Source organism: Neophocaena asiaeorientalis, unplaced genomic scaffold (assembly GCF_003031525.2).
Source record: "Neophocaena asiaeorientalis asiaeorientalis breed wild unplaced genomic scaffold, Neophocaena_asiaeorientalis_V1.1 scaffold137, whole genome shotgun sequence".
Lineage (NCBI taxonomy): Eukaryota > Metazoa > Chordata > Mammalia > Artiodactyla > Phocoenidae > Neophocaena > Neophocaena asiaeorientalis.
In genome coordinates, this window is record NW_020171804.1 from 2,443,399 (window position 1) to 2,458,100 (window position 14,702).

Here is a 14,702-nt window from a genome sequence, read left to right on the forward strand (position 1 = left end):
CCTACTATTTTTAAAAATATATTATATTTCCAATTATGTGCAGAGGTGGGAAGCCAGACAGAGGCCCCAGCATATGCATCCTGCCCCCTGGTTGCAGCATTCTGCATTCTACCCACCTTGAATCTTCTCAGGAGTGGCTGAGAAGACTAACTCAATCTTCCCATTATCAGGAAAACGGTCATCTAAAAAAGAAATCTTACGTCAACAAATTTGGAGACAATGAGACGGGAAAGGGAGGATGAATTTTGTCCTCATATTCCAACCAGGACAACACCCTTCCCAAACCTCCAAAAGCGCACCAATGACAGAGGACGTGTCAGTAGTTTCACCGTTTCTCTAGAAATTTTTCTTTGTTGGGTCAGTTGCCAGTCTTTTGTGAGGCTGGTAATGATTTTGTCAATAGGTTGACTTACGGGTGGAACGGGGGAGAACAGTGAAAGAAACACATGAGGCCGCCGGGGGTCGCCCGCCGAGGGTCCACTCCCCACACCCCCAGTCTGGACTCGGGGCAGGGACCTCACCTTTGCTGGCGTTGTCCAAATCCTCCTTTGCAAACACAAGTCCATAGCCCTGAACAGCCCCGGTGTGAAACTGCAGGCGGAAAATGACGTCTCGGGTGGCCGAGCGGTACTTCTTGTGGTAGCACTTGACCTGGGGTAAAGAGGGTGTGTCCTCAGGGGAGCCCGTGCCCGCGGAGGGCGCTTGCCGGGGGGTACACAGGCCACTCCCTTCTGGGAGGGGCTGGGCGTGCGCGCAGCCGACAGCAGCTCCCAACCCAGGAGACGGGCTGCAAACGTCACCGTGGCTTTGGTCCTTCCGGAGGACACCTGTGCTGTTCCAACAGGACAGGGATCCCACAGTCCTCAGTCCTCAGACGGCCCACACCTCTACTTTGGAAGACAGCTGAGGAATGAAATTCCGCGGCCTCTTCCTCCTCGTTTCATCTAAACCCTCCAAGTTTCACCTTAAAGCCTTTCTGTTCTCATGAAAGAAGGAGGCGGTCACCACTTTCTGGACTACGCTCAGTATTTATGTTGCGTGTTACGATTCAGAGAGAGAGAGAGATGGGGAGAAGGGAGAGGAAGGGAAGGGGAGAGAGAGAGGCCTTGGAATTGAAATTCCACTGCTGGGTTGTCCAGACATCCTGAATGGCCACTTGAGACCAGTCTCCAGAATCACCAGGGATGTGATTTGAACTCAGGCTGTGGCTCCGTGGCCCTAGGTCCCTGGGAGCAGCTCAGGCCCCTGGAGTGACTGTGCTGCTGTGGAGGGTGGAAGCACCCCTTCCTGGCACGCGGCAGGGAAGGGTGGGCAGGGGAGGGGCCCTGGCGTCGTCTCCCACCTTTACACGGGGGCCTCCCTGCCCCTGCCTGAGGGGTCTGTGGATGGCGCTGGCCTCGAGGAGGGCTCGAAGGTCATGGCGGGGTGGCGTGCTGCAGGAGAGGGGACCCTTCCTCCCTCCCATGGCAGGGCAGGGCTCCTTTCCAGGGTCCCCAGGGGTCCAAGACCAGAAGCAGGCTGGATCTTGCCCTCAGACACTCAGCAGAGGTGGCCACTCATGCACCGAGCATGCCCGGGAGGAGGGGAGTCTGGAGGTGCAGGGATCTCAGAGGCAGCCATGCTCACAAGAGAGACTGCTTGGAAAAAGCTGGGCTTCAACGATTCTGTGCAAGCTCACTGACCGTCCAGACCAGCGATGCAGGAGGATGTCGCAGGTGACCGGTCTATAACTCTCACCAGTGAAACCACCACTCGAGAGAAAAAATAAAGGCCCAAGGAGCCGCGGCCAGTGTGTCGGGAACTGTGCCCCTTAGGGTAGACCCAGAGGTCGTCTACCTTTGTGCTCTCTACAAGGAGACAGTCTGATGAAAAAATGTAAACAGACCGTCAGGGGAGTGTTTCACGTTGACACACACGAGCTGAGCATTGACGAGGCGGGAGGTGCCAGGCGGCCTGTGCACACGCGGCCAGTGGGGATCGAGACTCAGGCCTGGCCCCCGGCCCCTGGCCAGGGAACCGGCCGACGAGACTTCTGCAGAAACATGAAGCCTTCAATTTGCTTTCCAACAGCAAATGGATCGCCAGCCGCAAGTCCTCTCCCGCCCCGTCTGGGGTCTCTGGATCCTCAGCAGGGCCCCCTCAAAAGCTGTTCTCTCAGCCTTCCTTCCAGAGTGTGCTACCTGCATCCTCACCCCTCCAAGGCCCTCGCCCCACACTGACCGCACTGACCGCTCAGCAGAGGTCCCACACGTGCTGCGGTGGAGACTCCCACGCACAGGACGTGCCCATCTCTGTGGGGTGATGGACCCCCCCCCTCCGTTTGCCTTTTTCCACTGGTAACTTGGAAGTACGAGGGAAAAGGGGAGAAGACTGGAGAAACGGAAAGAGAGTTTCAGGCGCACACCAGTCTGGCCCTTAAATCTTTATCGATACTGAGGGGGACTGAGGCTGAAAATAACCCAACAAGGCCTCCAGAAGCTGACATCCACTGAGGGAAGCAGCCCCAGGCCAGCCCACAGGGTCACGCTACACAGAGCTGGCAGCTCCCCCAAGCTGGCACCAGGTGGACACGGGGGCGTCGCAGGCGCTGGGTAAAGAGGCATATGCAGCCTCGGGCAGCGCAGAAGGCCCAACGACAGCTCCCTTTCAGGGACACCTTCTCCTGCTCTGAGTTAAAGGGTTCAACCTGCAGGCAGCTCTTGACGGCAGCTCATGCCAACCAAGAGCCCCCGGGCCCGGCTCCCACCTTCCCCAGAACCCAAGACGTTCTGTGGGCTCCCCTCCTCTGGTCTCACCATCATTCATCACAGCAGACACGCACGCGCGCACACACACACACACACACGAATCCCAGCCCACTCCAGGCACCGGGCAGGGGAAGGCAGAGGTCACCACACGCCCTGGGGCACGGGAGGGACAGCAAACGGGTTCACCCTCCCTAGGCTGCTAGTTCCCAATCATTCTGGGGCACAGGCACCTCCCCAGGCCGAGCGTGACTCTACTGTCTAAAGACTCCCAGTTTTTCACACGACAAGGGTTCAGGGTGGAAGGAACACAGGGGTATCCCCCTGCCACAGAGCAGCCGCCCTCTGCGCACACGTGCCCTCACCGAGGGGTTTCCGGGGCCTCCTGACAACCCTCGCTGGCGGAGACCTGAGCCTCCCATACTCCCGCCCGTTGTTTCACCGTGGACTTCTCTTCCCACTGCTCAGGATGGTACCCGCCATCCCCTCCAGTCCTCCTGGCCACCTCAAGAATGACCCCCACTGTCTCCTGAAGGCACAGAAAACCGCAGACGTCTCGGTCACATGGGGTCCTGGTGGCTCCAGCTGGAAAGGAGACGGACCCACCCAGCAGGAGCCCCGCCCCGGGGGCCTCTGGCACCCCCTGCAGAGCCAGCAACGATGCCTCATCCGCACCAGTAAATCTTCGTAGCATCAGTGACAAGAGACCAGAATCGAGCTCGTAGCGCTCCACGGAAAGAACCGTCAGCATCTTGCTTGACAGTAGTGCCCAACGTGCGCCTTTAAGGTACGAAGTATTGGTCACATTTTGCACCAATTAGAGACTGAGGTCTGTAACACCCCCTTCATCCCTCCAGGTCTCCCCAGAGAGTTTCTAGAGCACATAAATCCTCTGCCTTTGGATTTTAGAGCATCTGCATTTGAAACAATTTCAACTCACTTTGCTGGTGGCCCCGGCGGCTGTCTACACAGGCATCAAGGAATGTGCGCGCTCAAAGACGATGCTACAACCACACGTGCTTAAAGGTTTCATAAGCTTGACGGATGCCTACCTAAGTCAAAACACCTGCAGTATCCGGCGCCAGCACTAACCATGATTTCACTTCACTTGGAGGTGAAAATGATTTCAGAGGGTGGCAAGGCTGAAACTCACTTCCTAAACCATTAGTAGGTCAGCAGTCCTGGCTATGAAGGAAAACACAACTAGATCCACTGGGCTGAGATGCAGAACGGATCAGGCCCGATCCAGGTCCAGGAGACCCACGGCACAGCGACGGAGAAGGATGTACACACAGCAAGTCCCAGGACAATACGGCACAACAGAAGTCCTTTAACGTCCCCCACGGGAGCAAATCCAGAGGGGCCTGCGGACGCCTTCATCTTCCCTGATCTTACGTAAGTGCCCTTGGCAAGAAACAATAAACTCAGGTGCTGTCTGTTTGCAATGGCTCCTTGAGAAAGGTCCCCTCTGTTTAGAAGTCGGGTCGCTGGGGCCAGGTCACGGAGCCCCGCCCCACAAGGACAGAACGTAAGTGGCCACGGGGTTTGCACAAGCAGAGGCAGCAAGGCATGTGGCTGGGAAAGTGTTTACAAGCCCATCAGGGCTCTGGACCACAGCCAGGCTCCCGACGGGCCCACGCGAATTCCTTAGCGAGGTTACATAATGACACGGCTGTGCTCTCCAACGCTTCTGCCCTCCCACCCGACAGGAGCATGTTTACTGAACACCTGAGGCTCTGCCCTTTAGAAGTTCTGGGCTGGACTCGAAAATCTGACCCTCAATGCAAGCACATCGCAAAGACGGGCGGGTCAGGTGTGCAGTGGGACGGTGCGTGCGGACAGGCTGGCGGTGTTCGGGCAAAGCTGGACAGCGGGTGGGTGTCACCGTGGCCCCCAGTGACAGCCCTCCCGCCAGCCCCCAAGTCGAAGGAATGACAGACGGAGCCCCCTCCACTTTCCCGGGTAGCATTCTCAACCCAAAGAGCTGACGAGGCCTTGCTTCTTGTAAACTGGACCCCTGTTACCTCTGCTAACCAGTCTCAGGGCAGAACCCCTCATGAGGAGAGAGGCAGGTTTATCTGTGCACGAGGCTGACATTTACCAAAATCAAGGAGGGGAAAAAAAATCAGAGGACGACATTCCGCCTCACAGGATGGTGACCAGGGTGTCAAACCTTCCCTGGGAGCTCCCTTCCACTTTCCAGAGCAGAGGCAGGCTCTGCAGACGCCAACCCAGCCCAGCCCTCTGCAGCTGGGGGGTGGGTAGCCTATAAAACATTCTCTGATGCTTGGGATTCTGTCCAAGTCACAATCGTTGCCAAATTCTTGATGAGAAATTAAACCGCCTACACATTCGAACCTTGACACAGAAAAGGCCCTCAAACATTCCCCACCTGCAGCTTCATGCACTGAAGGAACGCCCACTGGATTCGCAGAGGTGCGCACCAAGCAATGACTCCCTAAAACTGAAGGACAGGGCAAACCGAAGTGCAGGGGTCTCCCCCAGTTCGTCTGCGCCCAGGGGCTTCTCCTGACTGGAGACTCTGGAAACCAGAGCCAACCTACACCGCAGGAGGGGAGACGGCTCACGCCACTCCCCAGGAAGCTGAGCCAACACCAAGGAACGTTCTACCGCCCAGCTGCTTCCCTGTGTCGATCCCTGAGGTCATTTTCAGGTTGAACCAACAGCCCTGGGATTCCAAGGAGCCCACGGGTCACGCAGTATAATGTGTCCCCCAGAGACTGAGTGTGGGGATGCCCTGGGCCCGTCCTCCAGGCCGGACAGCACGGCCTCAGAGCCTCTCCTCGGACACACTGGAACCCTCTCTCCCACCCGTGGACCTTCACATCCCGCCTCTGTGCACTCGTGCACACACCAAGTTCTACTTGCACGAGAGTGATCTGCCAGCTCGTCTCACTCAACAACCAGAACCTAAACTCTTGGAAGGAGGACCTGTGTGTGATTCCCGTTCACGTCCACCATGTTACCTGGTCGGAACACACGCTGTGGGGAATGAACGAGAGAACAAATCAGAGCCTAAGGTGCCGGAGAACCAATGGTACCTGATCTCACTATTAACCTTACTAGAACAGGTTTATTCTAGAATGGGTTTATTCCATGGACACAGGTACGACGGGCTGAATTCTGTGCCCCCAGAATTCATATGGTGAAGTCTTAAAGGTGGTTAAGGTAAAGTAGGGTTATATAGGTGGGCCCTAATCCAATCTGACTGGGGAGATCAGGACACAGACACACACACACACACACACACACACACACACACTCACACGAGGGAAGATGATGTGAAGACACAGGGAGAAGACAGCCATCTGCATACCAAGGAGAGAAGCCTCGGGAGGTACCAGCCCTCTGACACCTTGATCTCAGACTTCCAGCCTCAAGGACAGTGAGAAATGTCTATTGTTTAAGCCACCCAGTCTGTGGTACTTTGTCATGACAGCCCTGGGAAACGAATACAAGAGGCTAGAGCTACCCTGAGACTTCTTAGAGATCAATAGCTAAACTAAACCTCCTAGGTAATCATTTCCACGAATGGTGCAAGGAAGAATTACCCTGTGTGATGGAAAATTACCCGTGTCCAGCTGTAACCCGCAGCGTCCTTCTCCCATCTGATAACGTCGCAAAAAATAAGTGCAGAGTGTACAAAAATGAACTGTAAACACAGGAAGTTAAATCAAATCATAATTCAGTCCGAAAATACTCCATGTGAAGAACAGGGTGCAGGAAGGGGCTGGTTTTATCAAGTTAAGCGTTTCCTGTGAAGAGATCCCTATTTGCTGGCCTTTCCAATGGAAGCAAAAATTCACAGACAGCGTGACTTCACGGCACAAAACATTCCCCTCGGGAGACCCCATGGCGACAGGACACCTGAATGCCAGACCTCTCAGGTTCCTGCAGCATCACTCAGGGCTCATCCATCTGGCTGTCCCCTCACGCAAGAGGCAACTTGCAGTTCTTGCTGGGGTGTGACCTTGCCCAGGGACTCCTGCTTCAGGGGCAGGCTCTGGGTAGTAAGCTGGGGACGATGGCACGCTGGGCACAGGGTCCCCTCCTGGCTCCCAGCAAGCGTGAGACACCACCCCTGAGGAGCACAATTACTGGCTCTGGAGAGGCTGGGACGAGTCAGCCACCTGCCTCAAGGGCTGGGCACCCACTAGGGAGGCAGACGAGGTACCCAGCCATGACAGATCATCAAACACGGCCGCAGGGAGGGCACAGCCATGTGCCCCAGTCGTGCCTGATGTGGGTGACACGGGTGGGAGGCATTAGCAAGACCCAGAGGAAAGGGCCGTGGGGCCGTGTGCAGAACAAACCAGATAATACGGGATCTCTAGGGCTAAGTGATTGAGGGGGCAGGACACCCAGGGGATCCTATGCCACATACGGGAGCCTGGACCCTCTCCTCCCCCCGCGGGGAGGATGCTGGGCCACGGCTGCGGAACGCCGTGCTCGGACGGGGTCACGCTGTGAGGGCCAGGGCTCAGGGATTCAGGATCCATGTGGGTAGAGGATCTGCACAACTGACGAGAGAAGTGGAGCCAGGGGACGCCAGGACGAAGCTCCCACGCGGAGTCTGGGGAACCGGTGGGGACGGTCCTAGAAAGCAGCAGAATGGAGGCCAGGGGGCTGGCGGGCACCAAGGGCCGAACCTGAGGCCCGAGGACCATAAGGCAGAAGTGAAGAAGAGGCAGCCTGGACCCAGCGAGAGAGACACGGGGCCAACAGGACCAGCACTCGGGGGAGACGGATGCCCAGAGGACAGCAGCGCGGAGACCCGCCAGGAGCCGGAGGGGAACCGGCAGAGGGGCTCCACAAAGAGAAAGGGCCCACGTGACAGGGAGTGCCACAGAGACGGCCACGGGGATGCGGTCCCTGGGATGCGGCCGGAGGGAGGAGAGAGGGCAGGGGCGGTTGGGCGTAAAGCATCCTCTGCTAAAACCTGGACAGGAAAGCAGGCAGGCAGAGGCAGGGGTACCCACGGGGGAGGAAGGGCCTGATCGCCGGGCAGAGAGGGGCCAGTTCTTCCTCCCCAGAACCTCCGAGGAGGGGTGCAGCCCATGTGCTGAGGCCCACACCAGCCTTCTTACCGTTGCTCCCACTTGGGCCTGTGCCGCACCCCACCTCTGTGCCCCCATGACCGTGAGGGCCCCTCACAGCGCTGTACGAGGAGGAGAGGTCCACTCTGATGGCTCTAGGCCGACGGCCCCCTAGCCACACCGATGTCCGCCCTTCACCCTCCCCACCCGGGCCTCGCGCGCCTCCAGAGGTCTCCGGCAGGTGCTCCCCGAACTCTCGCTGGCCCGACGCCTTCACCTGCAGCTGGCGCTTCAGGATGTGCCACTCAGCACCAAGCAGACTCACAAGTGTCCGCTGGAAGGGAAACTTCTTGAGCAGGGCCTGATAATCCCACTTGCGGACTTCCCGCAGAGAAGGAGCAAAGCAGGCACAGGGAAGGGCGAGTCCCATTTGGCCACTGGCTCAAAGCCACTTACCAATACACCTGAAAAGAGCCATGGCTGAGCACACGCGGCGACAGTCGCCTTTCACGTGGCCATGGGTGCCCAGAGGCACCATCTTTCATCTACAGACGGTGCAGGCGACTGCGTCCCAAACTCCCAGGTCGGTGCCTCCCTGCTGCAGCAGGGCCGGCTTCGACAAGCTCACCGCGCGCCAGGGGACGGCTCCCGGCGCCCGCAACAGCGCCGGCTGGCGGACACCGCGGGCTGCAAGCGTGTCTGCCAGCACCTCCTCCCCCAGCCCCGCTTCCCAGCTCCCCAGGGCCAAATGGCAACCACCCACCCGGGTCCCCTCAGAATGACCCCACCCGCCTGCTCAGACCACATCCCAGCTGAAGCTGGGTGCACGTGATGCTCAGGTAGGCACGCTGCTCGCAGGCGGCGGTGCCGACGTGGGCCTAGGACAGCGGTAAGGCACGGTAGGCGATCGCCCGGGAGCACGGGGAGGTGGTGGCCACCCCCAGGCCAAGCCTCAGTGGGCCCTCGGTCACAGCGTGAGGTCCTCACCCCCTGCCGGCTGCCCCGGCTCATCTCATCCCCACGACGCTCGCCTACGGTCCTCATGCAGCAGAAGGGGGCTCGAACGTGGACAAGACCCGTCTGAGGCCACCCAGTCCCCCTAAGCCGTAGACCTGCTGGGAGCCCAGGCGTGGGACCCAAGGCCTGTCCGGCTGCGTGATGCCCCTGTCGGGCCTGCGGCTCCCAATCTGCTGTCGCTCGTATGTAGCTGCAGGGCCTCCTTCCTTCCACTCGAGACCAAGGGCTTTCTCCCCCACGTTCTCACTACCTCTCTAAGTCACAGTCCTATAAGGGTTACTCTCAAGGGGTGATTCAGGGCATTTTCAAGGACACAGAAAAGAGCTCTGCCAACACCACGTTTCCCAAAAGAAGACGGCAAAATCCAAGCCCTGCACGATCTGGCTTCAACCTCCCAGGACAAGTAATTCCCACAAGGTCATCCTCAAGGCCTGGGGACGCTGCACCCCCTGCCCAGGGCCTCACGCCCACCTCTGAGGGCGCTTCCGGCTGGACCCCTCGGCCGGCCGGCCCCAGCCAGCAGGACCCACGCTGCGGCGCTCTCTGGATGCCCCGGCTGCAAGACGTCCACTTCCCCCGCCAGGCTCCTTCGGGACATAGACGTCCCTGCGTCCCTCCCTTCCTTCCTGTGCTAGGGCCCAACTCAGACGTTCCGAAAGCTTAAAACGGGACCTCTGGACAAATAAATTAACAGTACGAAAGGAAGGAGGGAGGGAAGAGACGGTGGGAGGGAGGGAAGGAGGAAGAGGGAAGGAAGGAGGACAGAGGAGGGAGGGGCGCAGGGATCCGGGGCAGATGAGGTGACTCGCCGCCACCGGCCTCTGGACTGGCAAACTCCTGCTGCCTCGGGAAGACCCTGCAGCCACCAGCCCGCAGTCAGGTGCTCTTTCTTGGAGGGGGAGCCCCTCCCTCGGGTCATCACAAAGGGACTCGGCCGACTACTCATCACGGACCCCAGGGAGCACCCAGCCTGGCCACGCCGACTCCAAGCCCTCTCCCAGACCAGGGGCAATGCCCGGCTGGGCGCATGTCCCAGCAGCAGCTCCACCCTCTCGCAGATGCTCTGGGTCTCTTGGCCTCCTTTTTAAAGGAGGAAAACTAGACCCAGAGGACAGAGCTGGTGAGCAGACAAAAGTCACAGCCAGGTAAAGCCCTGGCTGGTGCCCGGCACACAGCAGGTGCCCAATAAGTGCTCAGCCCTTTGCCCAACAATCCCGGGAGGTCCAAGGAGACTCGGCCAGGGCTGCATGCTGGGTAGAGGAGCACAAGAGTAGGGGCGTCCCTCCCCTGCCCCCTCCCTCCCCTCTCTCCTAACCACAGAGATGGGGAGGCCACGAGCTGCTGTGCAGAGCCAGGAAGGAGAACCCAGCCCCAAGCCCTCCTCCCTCGGGGCAGTGCAACACCGTGGCTGAGAAAACAGGCTCGTGGAAACGTAGCAACCACCCTGCGCCTCGGCCTTCCCACCTATGAAACGGGACGCTGGCTCTTCCATCTCAAGGTCGCGGGGAGGGTGAAAGACCACGACTGTAAAGTGGTCAACGTGCTGACTTGCAAACAGAGCCGTTTTGCGGTTGGTCTGCTTCTTATTCCCCCTCATGCACCTTCTGGGCCTGCAGATGCCTCTCTGGACACAGACCCCTGAGGCCTGGAGTGGAAGGGGCGCCCCCTGGGGAGCCCGCCAAGGGGGCGTCAGCTGTGAATGTGCCCAGGATCTTTACCTTTGAGAACCTTCCTGAGAACGCAGGGCGGGGCAAGGTGGGAGTGCACCAACCACGAAGGAAGGGTGGAAAACCCAAAATATTAGGAAAAGTTAATGAGACTCCTCAAAAACACTGGATGAGCCACTTAAATCAATAAAAAGCCAACTTGTGAGCCATCTTATCTTCTTGTCACGGGGTGTCCTGGGCCTCAAACAGATTACGGGAGAGCTATTCTGTGCCTGCGGGAAGCACGCACGTGCCTTAAAGGTTTTCCTGATTTCAGACAAAGTTCTCTTTTTTTAGATGCATGCACTTTTTTATATTCAAGACAGAAAAAAGGCGAAGGTGGAACAAAGCGGGGTGTTGCTTCTGCCCCGAGAATCAGAACTATCTGGAGAAATCACTGTTTCAGTCATAAACCAAGCCGCAGTACACTAGCTGTACCTCCCACCCAGGCCACTAACGAGACAGAGACATTTTATGTCTGTGCCCAGCCCCGGAAGGCCTAGGTCACGTTAAGGCTGCAAACTGTGCTTAGGTAACTGGAACCCTGGGAAGCACAGTGGCTGAGCTAGGACTGTAATTTCAAGGGTGCACACAGCAAGCGGCTCTACCAATTTGTTCTGTTCCTTTCATTAAAATAGGTTTGCTCAGAAAATTAACCAACTGCCTTAAGGTAGAGGCTACTTTCCATTCTTCCCTCAGTTTTCTCGGGGCCGGGGTAGGGTGGGAGGCGGCTTTCATGTTCTTGCTTTAAGATGAACCTGGTTTTACCTTTCCAGGTATGATTACTGGCAGCAGAGGCAAGGCCGTGACACTCACCATGATGTCCCCTTTCAGGAGCTGGGCTGGCTCTATGGCGATATAGATCCTGCTTTGGTTTTCTGGGCCGACGTTGCTTTGGAATAAAGGAGAAGGTACATCATTACGTGATTTCATGATTTCATGGAAAGAATACGTTCTGAGAAAAGCAACCCCACAACTGAAATTAAACAAAATATCCTGCTTGGCCCAGGAATCCAATTCCTCAGACTCTCTCCTATGAAAATGAGTCCAAAGAACGTATGAAAAACCAACAGGGCCAGGCAGGGCCCTGATAGCAATGTCACAGCCAGTGCCCGCCGGCCCGCCCCAGGCCCGTGCACGATGGAGAGCACGCAGTGTAGGGTACTGGCGTGCCGATGCCAGCAGCCTCTGTGGTAAGCAGAGGGTGAGGCTGCCCAAGCCTCACCGGTGCCTGGGTCCAACAGGAGTCCGGACACGTGATAACAGTTCATTCTGAGTGATGACACAATGCTAAGAACATTTTTTACCTTCATTCATTTTCCATTGATGTGCATAAAACGCTTCTCCAAACAAAAAAAGCAAAGCAAATAAGTCTAGAATTAGTACATATTCTGGAAATGTCTGCCTGACCTTTGTCTAAACTGCAAAGGGGAGAGAAAGGGAGACCACCGTGGCCCTGTCCCATGTGTTTACTTCCACACGGTGTGCGGGGCCCTCTCCTTCCCCCAAGTCCCAGCGTCCACGTCCCTTCACAGAGCCAACTGTGTGACCGCAGCGAGACACCTGCTGGGCAGGATGACGGGGGCACTGCACCCACAGCTCCCCTTCCGTCCCCTGCTCTTGGCTCATCTGGCTTCCCCCCCTCAACCCTCCAGAGGGAGAGGCAGCCGGGAGCGGGCCCCCTCCCCCCCAGGCCCTCCGGAGGCCCCCAGGAAAGCAGCCACACTTACTAAATCCCCGACGTGTACATAGGCTGCATGGCTTGGTAGAGCTTGAGAAAGGGCCGGCACGCTGAAAGACACGCAGAATCGGCTATCAACACGCGGAACTGAGGGCCAGCGCCAGGCGGCGCGTCTCGAGACCCTCACCCTGTGGGAGACACCCACCTCCGCCAGAGTCGAAGTTGGGGGTCCCATGCAGGATGACGAAATGCAGGAACAGGGGCGAGGCGTTCATCTTCACCGTTCCCGACAGGAGCCCGCTGAGGAACTGCACGTACCTGCGAAGGGCAGCCAGCTCAGGGCTCCTGCACACCTCCCAAGCCCAGGTGGGGCCGGAGGGCAATGAGGAAACCCGCCTGCACTTCCGGGAGAGAACCCACCCTAACCGCTCACAGCAAGGAGGGTGGACGCACCCCAGGCCTCGGCCCACGCTCTGCAGAGCATGGCCGAGCCCACAGCCCACCGGGCGTCTCTGGGCCTTCCACGCTGACGTGGCCAATGACCTGGAAGCACAGCCAAGGGTGCTTCCTGAGCGTGAGCCCTCACACGCGGCGCCTCTCGCTCCGCACCCCGAGTGCAGGTGGCATCGCTTCTGTCCATGGAACCCACAGCCAGGCAGGGCTGGGCCACGGGGCTGGCACGGTCTCCCCGCAGAGAACGGGAAAGCAAGAGACCTGCCGTCCCATGGGCGTGCTCTCTGAACCAAACCACACCTCTGAGGGCATGAAGGTCACTCGGCTTAACTCTCAGCCCTACCCACCCCGCCTTCTGCTCATACTAGGAAGCCTAGTGGGAGGCTGGAGTCCACACCCCCAGCCCACAGGAAGCCTTCGGATGCCACATCCCCCTGTGAGAGCCTCCCCTACCATAAAGGGCATGAGCCCCCCCGAGCTGCACAGCCCTCCCGCCTTCTGGCTCCTCTGTGCCCTCCCTCCTCAAGGCCCATCTCAGCAGCAGAGTGCACGTCTGCCGTGTGCCGGGAGACCGGCCTTCTCTCTGAACACCACACGCAGCCTCGCGCGCCATGCTGACGGCCCCGCACCCTGCGTGGGTGCCTGGCGGCCTAGAGAAGATTGTACCCTGGAAGCATTGCCTCACTGGTTCCTCCCGGGGCACAAGGTGGCAGCTGTGACCCCAAGTGGGCACACAGCTGCCAAGCTCTCAGATGCTGCCTGGCCTCGGCCTCTGCCACCACCCGGAGTGTGTGACTCCGGAGCAGAGCCAAACCCCACCATATCCAACATCTCTGTGCATCTCTAATGACTACAGAGAGCCGCGCAGGCGCGGGAAGGAAGCAGTCACTGAATCACCAGGCTGTGCGGCCGGCACAGCGTCCTCTATACCCTCCAGCCAGCCCACCGCAGTCCACCCCCCCTAGGAGGACCAGGGACCACCCCCTGCTCCCTAGGACTGAAGGCTAGTCAGGCTCAGCCTACTTAGGTTAAAAAAATTCTGGTTTTCTCTCTCTGGCTTATTTCACTTAGCATAATGTCCCCAGGGTCCATCCATGTTGTCACAAACAGCAGAATTTCATTATATTTTACGGCTCAGTAATACTCCACTGTGTGTGTGTGTATACACATACACGCACGCACACACACACACACACACACACACATATTTTCTTTATCCATTCATCCACTGAGGGACACTTGAGTTGTTTCCGTATCTTGGCTATTGTGAATAAGGCCACATACAATAAACACAGGAGTACAGATATCTCTTCAAGAGCCTGTTTTCATTTCCTTCGGATATATACCCAGAGTGGAATTGCTGGGTCATGTGGTAGTTCTATTTTTAATGTTTTAAGGAACCTCCGTACTGTTTTCCATAGTTGCTGCACCAATTTACATTCTCACCAAGAGTGCAAAAAGGCTCTCTTTTCTGCATGTTCTCGTAACCACTTGTTTTTTCTTGTCTTTTTTTTTTTTTTTTGCGGTATGCGGGCCTCTCACTGCTGTGGCCTCTCCCGTTGCGGAGCACAGGCTCCAGACGCACAGGCTCAGCGGCCACGGCTCACGGGCCAAGCCGCTCCGCGGCATGTGGGATCTTCCCGGACCGGGGCACGAACCCGTGTCCCCTGCATCGGCAGGCGGACTCCCAACCACTGTGCCACCAGGGAAGCCCTCTTGACTTTTTGAGGACTGGCATTCTAAAAGGTGTGAGGTGATATCTCCTTGTGGTATGATATCACTCATAATATATGGAATCTAAAACAGCCAAACATATAAAAGCAGAGAGTAAAATGGTAGTTACCAGGGGCCAGGGGCTTTGGGGACAGGACAGAATTTTTAAAGGGTACAAACTTACAGTAAGTAGTAAATATGCCCTAGAGATACAATGCACAGTGTAGTAAATATCGTATTATAATTATCAAACTTGCTAAGAGATATAACTTAATTATTCCAACCACTAAAAAAGAAACGATAATTATTGTAATGTGACAGAGGTGCTAAG

General features: G+C 57.4%; 1 protein-coding gene across 2 annotated transcripts in view; it reads right to left on the reverse strand.

Annotated features, from left to right (window-relative positions):
• Positions 1 to 14,702, reverse strand: part of TNS3 (tensin 3) — a 192,997-nt gene that overhangs the window by 96,885 nt on the left and 81,410 nt on the right. For both annotated transcript variants that reach the window (XM_024744006.1, XM_024744072.1), the window contains 5 exons: positions 12,411 to 12,523; positions 12,255 to 12,315; positions 11,341 to 11,416; positions 522 to 651; positions 117 to 182 (listed from right to left, as the gene is read on the reverse strand). In XM_024744006.1, coding sequence (XP_024599774.1) covers positions 117 to 182; positions 522 to 651; positions 11,341 to 11,416; positions 12,255 to 12,315; positions 12,411 to 12,523 — 446 coding nt within the window. The remainder of the gene's footprint in view (positions 1 to 116; positions 183 to 521; positions 652 to 11,340; positions 11,417 to 12,254; positions 12,316 to 12,410; positions 12,524 to 14,702) is intronic.